Below are 19,080 nucleotides of genomic sequence, written 5' to 3'. Positions count from 1 at the left end.
CTTGTGGAGCCCTAAGAGACAATCTGTCCTGCTCACCTTGCGAAAAATACAACAAGTGCACTATCTTCCTCTGACTTTTCTCTCTTTTGCTCTTTCTGCAGCTGTTTGAGATCACAGTGCCGATCACCCAAGGCACCAAGCCGGTGACCATCAGTGTGGCTAACCACACGCAGTGCAGCTGTCTGTCCAAACTGGACGTCTACAAACAAGTTCACAGCATCATCAGGAGATCCCTGCCTGAGTAAGCAGTCATACTCACTGCATCATTCTGTCTCTGTCTCTGTCTCTGTCACACACACACACACACACACACACACACACACACACACACACACACACACACACACACACACACACACACACACAGTATGAATCTATTGTTACGCTGCCTCCTGTGCTGAGTGTGTATACAGGGGGTGTTACTTTAGGAAACACTTTTCAGAATATCTCTTGTTAAACTTCACAGAGCCATGACATGTGTGTATGTTCCTGAGTGCATACCTGCATGAAGCACGCTGCGAGTTATATCTCTCCAGAACACCTTCTGACAGTCAGGATCCTATGAGGAAGTGGTTCATGTTCTCCTTTTTGGCATGTGTCCTGAAAACAGAAGGATGCAAATATATTATAGTTGGTTTGAATTCTAATTCTCCAGTCGATGTCATAAAACCCACACAGTTAGAGGACACAACAAGATGATGCCTTAAAAGAGTGCCACTCAAACCTCAAATGGTGGAAAAGAATGTAGAAAACATGATGGAAGTATGTTTGTTTATTGCATGCATTCATTTGAGGAACGTTACATTCTCCATCGCTGCACACAGATCGGATGTTTTCCTTTCACATTAGGTGAACCTGTGAGAACCGCAGCAGTAGCACAGAAGCCTTTTCCCCCAAAATCTCACTGCCTTTCCTCCCTCCCATCTTTTTCTTTCCTCTGTCGTTAGAGAACATGTGTCTATGCCGCTGCAGAACTATTAAAACCACACCATGTCTCTTGTCATCGTCAAGACTCTTTCACAACTTCAAAACAATTTGTCTGTGTGCAAACACAGCGCCTGCCGTCTGTCTCTGTGTTCAAGTCAACGGTTCCCTCAGTGTTGTATTCATTTTGTATAATAGACTGTGTGCAGTGATAAAGGTGATCTCTGGCCATGTGCAGAGAACAGTTCTCTCTCTGTATTGTTGATTTTCATCATCACAGGCTACACTTGTCTTTTCAATGTGACTATTGTCAGATGATCATGCCAGGACGCATTAAATATCAGGTCTGTACACTCCGAGACCAGATCTTGCTCGCATTGGGATTCGATCAGCCAGACCACATGCCGAGGTGGCCTGGCTCACATTGAGTTCTGATCTCAGGGAGGGGAGGACAGCATGTGGATACGATCTGGACAATTTCTCAAATGTATGTCTCCATCATCTTCCCCCCACACATGAGCAGGGCGGAAGGCTGCTGATGAAAATACAGCATTTCCTGATTTTGCTGCTTCAAAAAAAAAAATTATTGTGAAAAATTGATCGTAAAATGTGTTTATCACCGAGTTACTGAGGTGGGTCACACCGATACTGGTATTGAAAAAAATGACACTTTCGTATTCCGATTTTTGAAAAGCACTCTCTAAATAATGTATTGCATTAATTCTTGTTTGTTGAAGTTGACCAGAGAATCGTCTTTGATGTAGATTTTTATTCACCTACAATCTGCTTCCTTCCAGAATCTACAAAAATATTCTGTAGCGTGTTTAATCCATTAAATTGTCATGCAAATGGTAGGGACTTCTCCCAGGAGACAGAATGTTGATGTCAGACGAATCCTGTGGCTGCGTCCGAAATCGCATACTCTACACTCCATACTCAATATATTGTTTAACATACCTTTGTGTGAATAAATAGTAGTATGCATCTTTTCCAACGCACTGAGCAGTAATTACCACATAACTAAGGTTTTTGCAGAAAATAAAGGGCTGGACCCAAATGCAGGGAGACACGGGAAACTGTGGGTTTAATGGGAACAAAAATGTATTCAACACAAAAACGTGTGAATCACAAGTCCATGAAAATAAAACATCCAAAGAAATGGGGAACACGGCAAAGGGGAGCAGACACGAAACGTACCGGGAGGACATGGCAGGCAGACGACAGACAGACCAGGTTACACCAAAGATGAACGAACACTGAACCAAGGGACACACAGGGTTTAAATACACAGGGAAGGTGCAGGTGATTAGACACAGCAGGTTTCAATTAAGGGCGGGGCAGACAATGACGAGAGGAACAGACAGGGGCAGAAAGTGAAGTGAAGCAGACTGAGGAGGTGCAGGTGATTGAACGCAGCAGTGTCTAATTAGGGAACGGCAGACCATCACAGGGGTAAGACAGACAAAGGCAGGAAATAAAGTGCAAGACACAGGGAACATCTCAATAAAACAGAATAAGTAACTAAATCCAAACATAAATCGTGACAGAAACTTCCCGAGAGCCTCCTTGCTGGTTGGAGTGATCAAATGATGATTTTTGGGTTCTTTACTAATTGAAAAATGAATATTAGACCTAGCAAAGTGAAATCTTGAAGCATTATTGGCATTACAGAGCTATCACATTGCATTGTGGGATATTTATGCCACATGTATGTCCAGTGTTTTCATACTGTAAAATTTAATCAGAAATAGTTTGCGTACTATTGGTTTCATACAAGGTTTCGAACATGCTTATAAATCTAGCATACTAAGTAGCATGTTAGTATGGAATTTCTGACGCAGCCTATTTCTAGTGAAGACATTTTAGACTGTTCGCTGCCAACATTTTTCAAATGCTTATTCATACATTTTGAATCTGTCAACTACAGTATGTACAGTATGAGGTTGTACCCTGTTGTATTAAAGGGACTTGAGTAAGGTTAGAGAATAATTGTGGTCATTGTGATTATTAAAGCAACCTGATGTTGACTGTTTGTAGGAAATGAGGAGCAATAAACCCCGACCTTCAGTTTATACCTGTCCACCACTCTGACCATCAAACCTTTCCTTATTGTCGTGCTGTAACAACATCACACTCACTGAAAGTTGCCATTGATTGTGAGGACGAGCTTGTGCTGTGAGCTAAATGCTAAAGTCAGCATGCTAACAAGCTCACAATGACAATGTTAACATGCTAATGTTATAGGTACAATATTTCTTCATGAACTTAACTGAGCTTGTTGCCCTTCAAGGAGAAGTGTTTGAGAAAATGACATATTGTTTGAGCTGTTGGTTCACTATGAGAAAAAGTACAGCCATAGTCTTTTTAGCATATCTGATTCCAAACAGTGACAGAAGGCAGTAGAAATCCCAGAGCGTCTCATCAAAAATAAACCTCTGATACTTCCCTCTCCCTCCTGACCATCTTGATTGAAGCCGGCCCAGGAAATCTTCCTTTGATCAAGATGTTTATTAGTCGACAATTCCTCAAATGGCTTCTCATGGGCAGTGGGTTGAAAGAGTTCGTATTCACACGCATACAGATCTGAGGAATCCCTTTTCTTGAACCAACTACGGGTCCAGTTTCCGGAGCAGGCAACTCCGGAAGATCAGATAGAAAGAGTTAATAACTTTTTTGGCGGAGTTGGTACTCATTTTAGTTTATTTAACATGATAGATGTAAGGTGTGGACTCTAACATTATTGACAGTAATGAATGGCAACAGAAGAAAAAAGCAATGTGAGATTTGGGCATTAAAACAGAAATGAATATCAAAAGTGAATGCAAGTAGTTATAATTATCAACCTTGTAGTATATCAACTTATCAAGCTCTTATGTTTCCCACTTGCACATTCTGCAGCAGAACAACATGGGGTTCCCTCTGTAGTGCCGCCCATCTGTTGAATGTAAGTCCAAAAAATAACAGACTGGCTTTGGTCCCATTATATTCAAGAGATTATATGTCTTCGGTCTATTTCTCCAAAACTAGGTAGCTTTTGTTGGGCTTTACTGTCCATTCAAGTGGTTATTGTCATTGGGAGGTAGCAATATAATATGGAGGCGTTAAGTACTGGAAGCTTGTGATTCAGCCATTACAATATCAGAAATATCTGCACAATGTATACAGATAGGATCTGATAAACCAACATGTGAATGATGTGTGATTTCTTTATTGTATACAGTCAGGAAACCACCTCTGGGGATGTGAGGGTTAACAAGCCAGAAAGTTTCATGTGTCTTTAAATCTTTCCGTCTCTGTCTCTCTCTGTTGAAGGTGTCCAATAGCCAACAGGACATGTCCTCCTGGTCAGTCATGGAGCAGCAGGCAGTGTCGGTGTGTCGGCCTCAGTACCAATGTGCACTACAACCCCCCTCCTCCACCACTGCCCCCTCCCAGGCCCTCCCAACAGCACCTTGGTGAGAGTTTGCACATTTGCACACAAAGCAGATTTATGATGTATCCCTGGTCATTATTTCATAAAACATTGTAGAGGAAATTGTGTTTGCCTATTTTTCCTGCAGTAGTGTAGAAAAAAACAATTACAGCTGCTGATAGGTATACAGTAGGACTAATAGCAGAAATAACTCTTTGCTGCCAACAAAGACTGAAGTGATAAGGAGAGTAGGTGGCAGAGCTATTGGAAGCTGTGTGTGGTCATGTGAATGTGTCTTTATTTTTGTGAAACCTACATAGAAGTAAACGATGTAGACAGGAAAACACTATATGACATCAGCTGCTGTTTACACAGCACTGGCTGCATTCCTTAAATCCACCTCTGTCGGCTCAATGCACGACAAATAATGGGAGCTCTCATGTGGGAAATCTTTGACCAGCATTCTCTTTTAAAATAACTTATACACAAGAGAACATTGCAAGTACATTCTCACTCCATATCTATCCAGGTCACTATCCAAAGGAAATATTGTCTGTAGCAGTGGAAAATCTGAAACAATTGCATAAGAGTCTGTGCAGCAGAGCCGGATAGCTGTCGGAGCTGTCCAATGCTACAATGTAATTGACCAGTCTGGGTCACTTAATAATCATATTACAATAGCGATATAAGTATCGGCCAAAATAATTGACAGCTGTAGTACTAGTTTCCAATTTTTCAAAACCATTATACACGCTTCTAATTTCCGAACTGTACAGCTAGTTTTACTCTTGGATAACATTTTTGTAAATTAAACTTATCCTCAAATGGTTGTGCACACTGCCTCATTAACAGGTGGCATTAGTTGAAACGTGCAAATGACAGCTAGTTTGTTTAGTTAAGAGTCTCTTGAGTCTCTTGAAGTCGGAACAAGCGGACAAGCAAACTTCACTGAAAGAAGACAGGTTTAGGGTCAGATTACAAAACTGAAGCCAGAAAAGCCAATACTGCAGATCAACCCAGAGATTACAGTACAGTTCAAATAAATACAGTAGCTGCCAATAGATATGACTGATCAGCGTGGCCTGTTGTCCCTAAGGCCTGTGAGTACACACATACCAAACACACTGTTAGTAGAGCCATCCTTCTCTATGTTAGTCTTTGTGACAGGAGAATGTTCATGTGTTCACTGAGGAGTATTTATGACTGCAATGTGTTTGTTGAGAGCCTGTGTGTGTGTGTGTGTGTGTGTGTGTGTGAAAGTTCCTCAGTGTGTGTTTGGCTATGATACAACTCTGGACTCTGTGTAAACAAATGAGAAACAGCAGAATGCGGAGACCCCAAAGTAGCAGATTCCACAGCTGTTTGTATTACACGGCCGAAACAAATTATCTGTGAATAAAAGAAACGCCGCAAAATCCTCTACGGTGGCCTAATAGGCCAGTAAATGGAATGAAGTGCCCTCCAGAGAAGATGTGAGGCAGGTCTATAAAGGAACATTTAGAGAGAAAATAAAATTGGATAACATGTTTTGAAAGGGACATGTCAGAGCAACCCGCAGTTCTGATTTGAATGCACACCAGCGTTTGAGGTTGGTTGGTGGGCTCAGATTCAGCCTTTTCAGCATTTCTTTGAGCTGTTTAAGACGTCAAACATCAACGTCAGAGAAAAACTGAGAAACTCTGACTTACTATGTTACTATGACAACCAGCAGCCATGAGTTGTCAGCTGCGGCATAACTTTCTTCAACATAACATATGTTTGAAAACAACATAAAAGAATAGTTATTGTAAATGTCAAAGATTTCTTTAACGTGGTGAAACATTATAAAATAAACCACAATAGATTAACAATGATGTGCTACCCCTGGCCCATCATCACGGAACCCCAGGGTTCTAAGGCACCCACTTTGGGAGCCATTGCTCTTAGAACATTTTGTGCGCTGGATGGTTCTGTGCCGTATATCAACAACATATAACTTAATCTGTGTTGCTCGAGGGATCCCCTCCCCCTAAATCACTCTGAATCTGTTGTGCCATCTTTCATTTCAGTTGTAGTGAGCAGCAGGCATCACAATGCAGACATCATGATGGAGAGTGACCGCAAAGTCACCCCGCAAAGATTAGAACAGTGTTTTTCAACCTTTTCTGAGCCGCGGCACACTTTTTACATTAAAAAGATCCCGCGGCACACCAACAACCAAAACGTAACTTCCTGTGAAGATGGAGTTTTAATTTGAAAAGACACATGTACAGTAGCTAGCGTATATTAACACGCCACTGACACATCCAAGACATTATTGTATGCATAGTACCAGAGCCAGATGTTTGGCATCTTCTCTTGGCTGCCAGTTCATTAATATCTGGGTTAGGTTCTGTGGAAACCCTCAATGTGGAGTGAAGGTGTGCATCAGTGAGACGACTCCTGTGTGGGTTTTTGTTCATCACAGAGAAAAGCTGCTCACACAGGTATGTGCTTCCAAACATGCAGAGCGTTTGAGCAGCATGGACAGTAGGCGGAGTTAAGGCATCGTTTCGGGGATGAAGCTTGGAAACTGCAGCGCCCACAGAGTCACACTTTGCCTTGAGTGTCAGTTGACACTGGAGGTCTATCAGCTCCATGTGGATGTGCACAGGTGCTCTTTCCACTTCAACTGCAAAGCGATTGCTGAGCAGTTCAAATTTAAATTTCTGAGCTGCAAAGTCGGTTTTCGCCAAGTGAACTTCGTGCCAAGTGCGCCCACTTAGCAAAATGCGCAGTCGGGAACACAGCGGTGGAGACTTTTACTGCATCACACATGTCTGTGATCACACGTCCCCGTCCCTGAAGCTGGAGGTTTAGCGCAGTGAGATGCTTCGTTATGTTGCAGAAAAAGCCAGCTCACATCGCCACGTTTCGTCCCGGAGCTCTGTGGTGCGGCGGGCCAGTTATGATAAACAATGATATGTTCTGGCGGGCCGTTGTACCGAGGGCCGGTTATATGCTGACAATTTAATGACAAGTGTCTAAATGTGTTGATCCTTACGAGGCTTTCCATCTGGGTTATTTTGTCCAGGACCCAGTTCAGAGTCTGCATTTTTCCTTTTCAAATATTTCTCCATCGCTGTTCGTCTTGTCACCACAACCTCTCCCGCGTGTCATTTAATTCTACTGTTTTAAATTAACAGTCATTATTGCGCTACCTACTGCCACCCACTGGCATGGGAGAGGATTATTACTTAACCAGTCACTATATTGCAGCTCAGACGCTCAACAATGGCAAAGTATTTGCAACAACTAAATAGTATTTTTTTCACTCATTAAGTAAAATTGGACATTTTCCCACGGCACACCTGGCGATCTCTCACTGATGTGAGAGTAGTGATCTCTCACTACTGTGGCACAGTAGTTGAAAATCACTGGATTAGAATACAAGACCAAAATGTGGCAACTAGGTTTTACAAACCATGGCAACAGCCAAGTAGAACATACCTCGATATTAGGAAATATTACACAAATAATTCTGTGTGACAGAGCTCCCCAAAACATGTAATAATAGATTTGAAAAGGCTAAAAATGACCTTTACATACAGAGTGAGCATGTCAGGATTGTGTTTATGTAAGGAGGTAGAGATGAAGATGGATGATCATATTGTTATGAAAAATATGTGAGGAATACAGACTATGGGAGAGTCACTTTGAAACTAACAACTTTGATCTCGGACTACAGTAACATTTTCAGAGTGTTGCACTATAAGGAAAATCAGACAATAGGCAGGTAGAGTCCACACATTCACTAGATGAAGAACATGTAATAGTGAGGGCCTTGAGCTAATTCCAGGTGTCCTAACTGAATGTGAGTGATTTCTTTCTATTGTAACTGGCTTTGAGCGGCAACATGGCACACCGTTTGAGACAAACTTTTGTCAGTCGCCATGTTTTCATTTATTTTTGTCTCTCGCTTTTGAAGCACGGCAATGGACGAGGAGCGGCTGATTCCTAAAGTTGAAATGAGGCGTTATCTGTACTAGCTAAGTCAGAAAAGCCATATCAAGGTAGCCTAAATGGATGAATACAGGCTTGAAGGTATGTTTTCTGTTTAAAAACTACAAATGAATGATAGCAACAAATCTCCCATCTTTTTAGTGGTTACGTCTCCAGTCCACATTATTCACAAGACGTCAGTCTGTTGGTGGTTTTAACCTGAAGAAGTCCAGTGTTTGGTCAATGTATGTTGATCCAGAATTTTGTCATCTTGAGTAATTCTGTGCTATGAATTATGGAGAAGTCATTTCAGGGCAAAATGTATTCACAATAGTGTTGAGGAGACTGAGACAGCTTCATAAATCGTATTGTGTCGTATAGTTTTTATTCTTAGCTTGAAAACATGTCCTCAGCGGCAAATGAAGTTCCATTGAAGCTCATTCCATGATTCAGGTTGTTAAAGTCTGTGTAAGCACATGAAGTACACACAGCTTGTATTTTGTCAGCAGTAAACTGTGTATCTTTGTTATCTGTGTTTGTTCATCTGTTCACACAGAGTATGCGTGTATGTTTGCCAGCCCTTCCGTTGCTCTCCCTCCGTCTCTCCCTGTGTTTCACAGCTAAAAGATGATTTACCGTACTGAAAGAGAACCATCTGTGTTATCCCTGAGGAAAGAGAAAACATCGCTAGTTCATTTCAGGAATGTCTCAATGTCATCAGTGTCATCAAACAACTGTCACACAGTTTTTACATGTAGTTGTGTTTTCAATAATAGCCAACATTTACAACAGATTACCACATGTGTTCATGTAATATATTTGTTTTATCCATTGAATTAAAGCTGAAAGGCTACATCAACCACTTATTGACTGCTTCCTTTCAAATACTTTGGAGTCGTGTAAAGAGGTAAACTTAGAAAAATGTTGTCACAGTCCAAATACTTATGGCCCTGACTTTATATATTATATATATATATATCTTTAAAAATGTTTTTTGTTGTGTTCAATGAATTTTGGAATTTCTGACGTCACCTCAGATCAGGCAGTCTTAGGTTGCCCACATGGTGAAGTTACAGTTGTTGATGTTGCAGTACAATGTGGAGCTGATTACACTGTGTTTGTTTAATGCTCATTTCATTCAATATTAGCAGAATATTAGTGAATAATAGCTCTGCACATTTAGAAATGCCCAAATAATACAATAATACAACTGTGAAAAGTGAAGTTTAAACAAGAAAATATTTGAAAATGTATAAAAAAACAACACAGTTAAATCAATAACAATCCACAGCTTTCAATAATATCAACAAATGGTTGAAATGACCATACAGTATATAACAGAAACATCAACAGGGTTTACCAGACAATCACAGTCCAGTGACAACTAACTGTTAAATGCTGCTGTATTGTTGTAACCATTTATAAAATGAACTAAGACGACATCAGAAAGAAACATGTGTATGTTCAGTCATATAGTCAGATTTAGGTGCATCTCCATTTGTTTGTTAAAAGCGTACGCACTTTGAGATTCCATCCTGTTTGGTGCTCCATTCTGAAGAAGCTTGAGGTGTAGTCTTGGTTTAGAGATAACTGATTCATCCACACACCTAGTGGCATATGTATGTGTTTGACCAGAGTAGTCTAATAGTGGTGATGGGCAGACCTACTGTAAGATTAGCTTTGTGTTTTTATACCATCTTATTGAGATCAGTCAAGTGGATTTAATTACAAATTGACTCACAATTCTGGGGAACTCTGATCCCACTTTAGGACACTGGAAGCAAAGTAAAACTAGAAAGAGAAAAATAAAAGTGAAAAGTGTATATCAGTAACACTGTCTGTCTCAGTCATTTGAGACAAACCCCATCTGTGTGTGTCCCTCTCCTTCTATCTCTACAGACATATTGTCAGTGGATGTTTGTGGCTTAGATAAGGAACTGGACGTGGAGACCTGTCAGTGCGCGTGTCGGCACGGGGATCAAACTCAAGACTGCGGCCCTAACCGACACCTCGACCGCAACACCTGCCAGTGCGTCTGCAACATTCCGCCTGCTCCCTCCTGCCTTCAGAACCACGTCTTCAACAAGGACACCTGTCAGTGCACATGTAGCAGGACGTGTCCTCGGCACCAGCCCCTCAATAAAACAAAGTGTTCCTGCGAATGTAACGAGTCGCCCAACAAGTGCTTCCTAAAGGGAAGGAGGTTTCACCAAGCCACATGCAGGTAAGGAGGGATGTGGAGGGTTCCGTAACATCTGCTGACACTTTTAGGCCCGCTAGCTGAACAACGGGACCTACTGTCATGATGAACAGAAATGTACTTCATATTATAGATCAAGAGGCATTATTGTCCAATGCCTGTAACCATAGTAACTCACTCCTGCGCATGGCGAGTGGGGAGACGGAAGGAGAGACGCTGTCCTGGGACACGTTCTCACGGCCAACTCCTCAAAAACCAAAGCTCCAAACTATGACGCCCTTCTAGCGTCAGTCTTGGATGTGTCAGTGGCGCCGTGTTAATATACGCTGGCTACTGTACATGAGTCTTTTCAAAGTACGTCATGACGTGGTATATCACTGTGATCATGGCGAGGCAATGGGCAGCTATATAACAAGGACCTTTCCTTGTTACATTTTGTGGGTCCATTGGTTGCATCATCCTACAGTAAAGTCAAACCCCGCTCCAATACACACACATTCACACACAATGAGTTTAGAGAAAGCACTGGTGGTTGTTGCAGTAAACTCAGTGTGTAATACAAGACCTCACTGTGCTAATGACTTCTCCTAGCTGTCACTTAACCATTTCCTCCCCCCACACAGAAGGAAGCACACACACATCCATCCATCCCGTCCAGTCTTGACCCTTTGTGACCTTGTTTGAGAGTGATTTATGAGTATAACACAGCGGTTGGAATCTAGTGTCTGGGATCTGGCCCTAGTGTGTGTGTGTGTTTGAAATAGAGCGTGTGTGTCTATTTGAACTCTGCTGTGTATTTCATCATGGGTTCATAGATCTCTTTAAGTAACCATGACTAAATATTGTGTGACACCCCGTGCAGCCAGAAAAGCAGTGGCAATTACACGCCAGTCTCAGAATCTTTGTTGTGCTGACAAAGTGAGTAAGTGCTGCGTAAAACAGGACTCCATCCCTCCAATGCTTCATGTGTTCTTTGGAATTCCATGGTCCTTGTGTAATCGTTGGGCCTTGACTCTGGGCTGGGGTTAATCAGATATCAGCTTTTGAAGGCCAATGCTAGTGTTTTGGGGTTCACGGTGTGATTTTGTTGCCAATGCTGACTTACGTGACATGCACTTGACAATTTTTATGTCCAGAAAAATCCAAGTAGTCACCCTTACTTAACTTGATTTTATTCTTGTTAGGTTACAAATCCCCTAAAACAGGATTTATACCACACTGTCATGTGACGCCTAAGAACAATAAATGCATCAGAAGTGAAACTGTAAAACAGTTTGACATCCTGTTCTGGTAAAAGCACTGGTGTTTCAGGCATGGGCTGTAAATCACAGAGCAGTTCTGAAGGCTTTCGTTTTTACTGCTATGAAATCTAAACCTTTGTCGTAACCCTTGACCTTTAGAACACACAAGAAAGTAGTTAGTGTTTGTCTTTGTAAGGCAACAGTGGTTCTCAATCATTAGCAGCAGTGTTCGGCTGTCCTGAAAACCTGCAGCCGCCTGGTAAACAGAGGATCATGGATGTAGACTATAAGTGACCAAATGAATGAAGTTATTACGTCACTTTGTCTTTAGTTTAGCGAGCATTGGAATCAGTTTACAAGATGACCTCTCTCTGTTAACAAACTGTTGCAATTAAAGTATCTACAATACATGCACAATTAAACAAATGCCATCGTATGATAGCTGGATTATAATCAAAGAATAATGGGCTCCATTCAGTAACAATACAATGTGTAGTTTGTGACAGAATAGTAAAAAAACAACAAAAGGCTAGCATCACCAGTGAAGTCGAGCCAATGTCAGCATTGATCATCAGTCAATGGGTCTTTTGAATGGGTTTTGATTAGATGCTCGTTAACACAAGCTTATGAGATTTTAAAGTTTTGTTCTATGATAGTGTGTCATTTAATAACTCTTTCTTGAATTCTGAAGCTTTTTACGTGTCTTAAATAAACGTGGTGTAGTTGTTATATAAACTAACTTTGCTTTTTACTTCTGGCAATAGTATTTATTCTTCAAAAATCAAAAAGGTTCTGTTCATTTGTGAAGATTATTTTGCGGAACAAGTTGTTAAAGTATCTTAAACGTTTATTTGCCTCAAAGCTTATTGTCCCTTGTCAAGGGAACCAGAACTTCTGGATTGGCCCACATCCATATATCATCCCTCCATTCATTTTCTGAAATGTTTTTCATGTTAAGTGCTGTGAAAGGCTAATGATCCCTATTTTCAACATTCCTGCAGTGGTGCCCTAAGGTCACTATTTAAACTTTGCAAACAACATACCTTATGATCTAGCAGTGTTATTCTAATAGACCCATTACCAATAAATGAACTGAGCACATTCATGCTCCCTGGAGGATGAATCCTTTAGATTTCTCAACATTTTCCCCACTTCTGGCAAAAATAACTAAATGGTCTTCTGCTTTTATAGCGCTTTTCTAGTCCTACGACCACTCAAAGCGCTTTAACACTACAAAACGGTTTCTACTTAACAATGTAATCATTTCTGTAATGTTCTGGGCAATAACTACCACTTTCTATCTCTAACCCTTTAAAAGAGTCTCCCTTACATTTATAAGTTATGGTGTTATTGCTGTAAATTGCAGGCTTCCATCAAGTTATTTATCTACCTATTATTACTCCAGACACACCAGCATACCCACCTGGGTACGACCAAAACTGGTTGGTACGCAGTTCATGAATTCATTGTACGTCTTTTTCTACATTCAAAGTTTTATCCCATTTTATGAGAGATACACAATCTTGCCAAAGCAATGTGTTCTACCTTATTTTTGCTGCCATGGTATTAGCTTTGAAGCTAAATCCTGCTTTCTTTCTTTTTCATTGCAGTTGTCTCAGGCCTCCCTGCGAGGTAAGGAGGCGAAGGTGTGAACCAGGTTTCTCCTTCAGCGAGGAAGTGTGTCGCTGCGTACCGTCCCACTGGAGACGGCTGGACTAACTGCAGGCGATTCAGACAATAACGAGATGCTAATGAGCAGATAACAAACATAACAATTAGAATTCATCACCCATCCTGCAGCTGGTCATGAGTATCCCCGTCAGCTGTGATGGCAGCTAATGAACGTGGGGAATCCTTAGTGACTGGAGTGCAGATATGGGAAGCTCTGTGAGAGTGGGAAATGCACTGACTCAGTTTGACACGTTTTAATGGGACAGCGGCTGATCGGAGCCCAGAAAAAGGAAGGAAGGACTGAGAGACAGAGAGAGAGAGTCAACACTCAACACTTGTTTTAAAATACTGTCTAAATATTTTTTTATATATATTTGGGGGGTTTTGTATTAATTATGTCTCAGTATTCCTTTGTGAGATATTGATTATATAATTTATTAAATGTTGTTTTTCAACCTCTGTTTATTGCAATTTCAATCTTTTTCCATGAAAATACACTGTGATCATTATTTTTGTATCATATATAGTATATGCGTAAAATAAAGTATACTGGATGATGCATTTTGTAAACTTAGTTTGTCTGTTTTGGTTCATATTCTACTGAGGTTATTCTGATCTTCATCCTCCCCATCATCACAAAGAAACACTAAGTGGTTGTAAAGCTTAATAGTAACTAAAGCTAAAGGTCAAATCTGGGTGAAAAATACATTTTGAACTTTTAGAAACATCTCCTATTGATTTTAATGTATTTGAAATTGACAGTCAAAGTCCAAAAACCTGACTTTTTATACTTGAGAGGTAAAAGTATTTATACTTAATATATAATATAAAAGTATTTTTGATACGTGACGTTTGAGTAAAGTCCTCATCTCACCTACGGAATTAAATGTGCAAATATAAACACCATATATGAATAAATATAACTAAATATTCAAATGCAAACAAATCAGTGCAAACACATGGCAAACACAGCAAACTATGTAAATAAGTTTAGTTTAAGTGTGGGGAGTGTGCCGATACAAACAGGTCCAAAGTACAAGCTATACATATGAAGCATGTCAAGAGGCGTCTAGTCCACGGGCAGAGGGAACGAGTCACACTGGCCACTCAGGAAGGCTTGATTGATTAGTTTGAGCTTCCTGCCTCCTCGAGGCAACTTCTAGCTCCCTTGCTCACACCGCATCATGCATGGTCGTCTAAAAAACGTTGCTCTCACTGTGCCCAGTTCATCTGCCGCCTGCCGCTTCCTTAGGACAGTCAGATGCTTCTGTTCTTGTTTTCTTTCACCTGGACAATAATAAAGAAAAAGCAAAGGTAGAAATGGGATGTGGCTGAACAAAGGACCTTTTTCAATTATTGTTTGGTAAATACCTCAATTTGGAGGTTGAGAGAATTCATTTTTCTAAGCAAAGCAATGCTATGCAATGTATATTATATACAATAACCACAAGTTCTTAATTTTGGTGTAGAGAATAGATTCAGACGTCTGGCTAGAAGAGTTGAAGCTTTTCTCCTGTTATATTAACTACATTTGAGTTTGGTCTGAGAAGAAACTGCCATTTACCAACCGGGAACTTGGGCCACCAGGAGAACTGCCTTCGATAAGTGGCCATTATTGGACACTTCTCTCTTCTTGAAACACAGTCTTGAACAGATTTACATGTTAATTACTACTGCAACACAATATGAAATAGCAACAACTCTTGAAAATGTAACATACACAAAGGCACAACAATAGCAGCAGCAACTGTTATCTGCTGTTGTGTTGACTAATTAGCCAGATAGCTAGCTAAAGAAATGCAGTCTTCGTCGACAAAAGGCTTGGTTGTGAGAAGTGAGGTTTCCAATGGAGACAAAGCTCTCAAGCAGAGTACAGTTAAACTTAAATCCTCGATCATGGACTCCGGCAATGCCCAGGCCGAGTGGAGGCCACCCTCTCTCCCATTGCTGGCCAGTCTATGGCCGTATATTGTGTCCATCTTTTTGAATCACTTCCAACTCTTTCTGTTCCGTTGTAGTTCTTGATATTTTTGAAGTCACTTTAATAAAGCTTTTTTTTTTTTACTTTCCCTAAACTGTTGGAATGTCCTTTGGTAGCCTTGTGCAGCAAACAGTTGAGAGAGGTTAGACCTTCTCGTTGGGCTTTGCTCCATCAATCGGCAACCAAACACAGGAACGAGTGCACTTCGTCAATTGACCAAGGCATGGTTTCCATACCATTCCATGCAGTGAAAAGGAGGCAAAAGACTGTTGGTATTAAACATTAAACCGTCCGAGTAGTCGGGCAGAAAGGTCACACTTTTCCAAGGTGTTTCTATGGGAGTACCTCCCAAGATGAAAAAAAGAGGCTTGGGCTGCGAGGAGATGAATGTTGTTTCCCATGAATTGTGGACTGTGGCTCAGGAAAAAGAAATGGTGTAATATTAAGTTGTATGCGTAAAAAAGAATAACAGACCAGAAGAAAAACAAGGAAACAAGTGAAGGAGGACAAGGACAGTCAGAGATGAGAGACTCATCGCAAATATTGGACAAACATCCATTTATTTCATGATTGTATTCGGGCTTTACCGATTAGTTCAACGCTTCATTCATAACATTGACATTACATTCCTGATTTACATTTGAATGTTGCGTAGCTTCTTTTTTGCATGTATATTCATTCTGTTAATTCTGTATTTCAGCACAGTTGCAAATAAAGATTGGGCTACACTACTATTATTATTATTATAGCTATTCGTAGAGTTAGATTCAGTGGTGGCTACACTGCTTCTGTTGTGATCAAAACATTTACAATAAATCCAAAGGTCAAATATCTAACCAAATAATCTGCTACAATCTATATTTGTTGGCATTATGTTCAGCATTTTGAACCTACTTTAATTGCCCCAATTATACACGATAACAAATTTTTCTTTATTTAGTGTGATGGCATCATAAAATATGATGACAGACTCTTTGAAGCTTCATTCCAAAAAGCGCAATAGAAACTTAAAATATATTCTTATAATGACAACAATTGATGAGGGTGAAAGGGCGTCAATTTCATAGTTAGTCAAGTTTGGCGACCTTTCTCAAAGGTCAAAACATGCAAATACATTTTTCAGATATCACTGTAGATTTCCCACATTCAGAGGATCCTGGAGAGTTGAGTTAAGACTTTTGAGTCTCTCCTAAAGATGTGTTATCAAAAAACTAAGCATATTATTGTTTCCTCCTCATTTCATTGCTGGACGTTCTCCAGGAATGAGGCGTCCTCCCTGCAGATACACAGATGGGTGAGTGAAGAGAAGGTCAACATCATGCAAATATGAAACATCCATCAGCTTTTAAATTGATATAAGATGGTCTCAGTCTTCAGATCTGGATGAAGAACGCAGCAGTTAAACTTGATAAACATATATTTATATTTATATTTACGATCGGAACAAATTAAGGACTCACAAGTAAACAGCCTGACTAAAGAGACAGATTTCCCTCAGGAGCCTGTAGAGACCAAAAGCAGAGCTGAAAGGAGAGTGAATATCAGACTTACATTCACTGAGTGGCCACAAACACGACTCCAACTGAAAGTTAATGTTGCTGGATCTGTAAATAGGTCTTACTTTCTGTAGAGAGATACAGGTCTAGTGCAGTTTTCAGTGATGGGCAGTGTTAATTAGTTCACTGTCTTTAAATTTACTCTCAGCCATATCCATTTGTCCCAACAAAACATATTCTTTTTTGAGTTAAAAATGCTCTGGATACACCAGTGCCACTGGGAAATGACCAGAGGCAATTTCTGCTGTTCTCGCGAGGATGACGATGGATTCTAACTGGCTGCTCATCTTGGGAGAACGGTTTGTCTTCACATCTCAAAAGGAGGTGGATGAGAATTTTCAAGGGATTATTTTGATACATTTACCACATTTTTAAAATCGAACTTCCCAATGTTGTAATTTTTCTACTTGGGAAAGTACATAAGCAGGAACTGATGACACATACACAGACACACACACACACACACACACACACACACACACACACACATTTCAAATTCAACTTCAGCACAGTACACATTTTGACGATGATAGCCTGTCAAACATGGAAGAGAAAGAAAGATCAGGTTTCTCATCCCTGTCTCCTCTTATTCCGCTATCTGTCTCTGTTCTTCAGCCTGATTCATGCTTCTCACACACACACACACACACACACACACACACACACACACAATGATGGGCTTCCTTGAGAGACTAATCAGTCCAACATGCAAATCATTCAGGCACCACAGGTGTGTGTGTGGTGTGTGTAAATTAGCATTCTTGCCCTGAGTGCAGCAGAGCAGAGATTATTGTGTGTGTGTGTGTGTGTGTGTGTGTGTGTGTGTGTGTGTGTGTGTGTGTGTATACACAGGACATGCTGCTCCAGAGGCTGATATACTTTATAATCCACTCCAGATGTAGAATGTTAGTTGTTGAACTAACATCACCTCTCATGTGTCTCATGTCAACCCAGATAATTTGTGTGTGTGTGTGTGTGTGTGTGTGTCTTTGCCTTTATTGTTTGTGTCTCACCAGCAGAGTCAGACATCAAAATAAACTAAGATCATGTTTCAAGTATCAAACACACACACACACATGTACATATGCACACACATTTGTTTTATTGTGCATGAGTTTCAAAGCGAAAAATAACGGCGAGAGCAAGTGGAGAGCAGGGCTGCCCTTCAATCGGAGGATCGGCGTTTCGATCCCCGGCTCCGCTAGTCGCATGTCGATGTGTCCATGAAATCCGTTTCTCCTCCTTCAGCCATTGAGTGTTAAAAAAACACAGCTAGGTAAAAAATAAATAATGTACACCAAGCAAAACGCTAGAAATGTTATAACTTCTGGCTGCAGGTAAGTGAGACACTTTTGTGATGTCCTCAGGTCTTGACGTCGTCTTCGAAAGTACTCAACAGGTTTATATTTGAGAGAAGTTTTGTTTCCAAATGCCGCTTCAGTTTTGACGGCTTCATACTTTCTTGTGCCAGAACCTCGCTGCACAAAACACACTGAGTTTTTTGGCCTCTTTTGTCCTCAATGTAAGAACATCCATATCTCATGTAGTCGATGTCTTACTTTCGTTTCGCCATGCTCAATTAGCACATGAAAACAAACTTTGTGGGCGTCCTCTATACTGTGAAATGGCAGGTGTCTATTAGCATTACAAGGCAACAAGTTACAGCTGTGCCAATTAACCCTGGCACTGTTCCCCTGAACCACTCCCACAGATCTCCCCCCTGCAGCTGAGCCCAGACCACGCCCACTACCAAAATCCCCTTCAAAATAAAAGCACAAGACTTTTTTTTTTTCAGGCAAAGACCCACGGGGTCGCGACCCACCAGTTGAGAATCACTGTTTTAGAATATCATTAAAACATCTTAGTATAGTCATAATAATGTCACAGTATACATGAAATGCCATTACACACATCATTGTGTGGTATGATGTAAGTTCCTTCCTCAAGAACACTTTCAGAAATCTATGCAATAATCATGCAAAGACATCAACATTTAGCAACAATAGGAGACAGAGACAGTTTTTCACTATATAGTATTTCATGGGCCAAGGTGCAGAGTTTTCAGTCTGCAACGAAAAATGTATTGAGTTTCTGCCGTCCTGATGTCCACGGGGAGCTCAGGTTGCTACAATAAT

The 19,080-nt window shown here is 40.7% G+C and overlaps 1 protein-coding gene across 1 annotated transcript in view; it reads left to right on the top strand.

Moving 5' to 3' along the window:
- vegfc (vascular endothelial growth factor c) overlaps nt 1–13,504 on the top strand; it is a 60,014-nt gene extending 46,510 nt beyond the window's left edge. The window contains exons 4-7 of the mRNA XM_079160402.1: nt 102–241; nt 4,237–4,379; nt 10,196–10,520; nt 13,348–13,504. Of these exons, the coding sequence (XP_079016528.1) occupies nt 102–241; nt 4,237–4,379; nt 10,196–10,520; nt 13,348–13,456 (717 nt within the window). The 3' untranslated portion in view covers nt 13,457–13,504. The remainder of the gene's footprint in view (nt 1–101; nt 242–4,236; nt 4,380–10,195; nt 10,521–13,347) is intronic.
- The last annotated feature ends 5,576 nt before the right edge of the window (nt 13,505–19,080 follow it).

This window comes from Pholis gunnellus (genome assembly GCF_910591455.1).
Source record: "Pholis gunnellus genome assembly, chromosome: 5".
NCBI lineage: Eukaryota > Metazoa > Chordata > Actinopteri > Perciformes > Pholidae > Pholis > Pholis gunnellus.
Note: the sequence above shows the minus strand (reverse complement) of the source record. Positions and strands in the feature narration are given on the sequence as shown.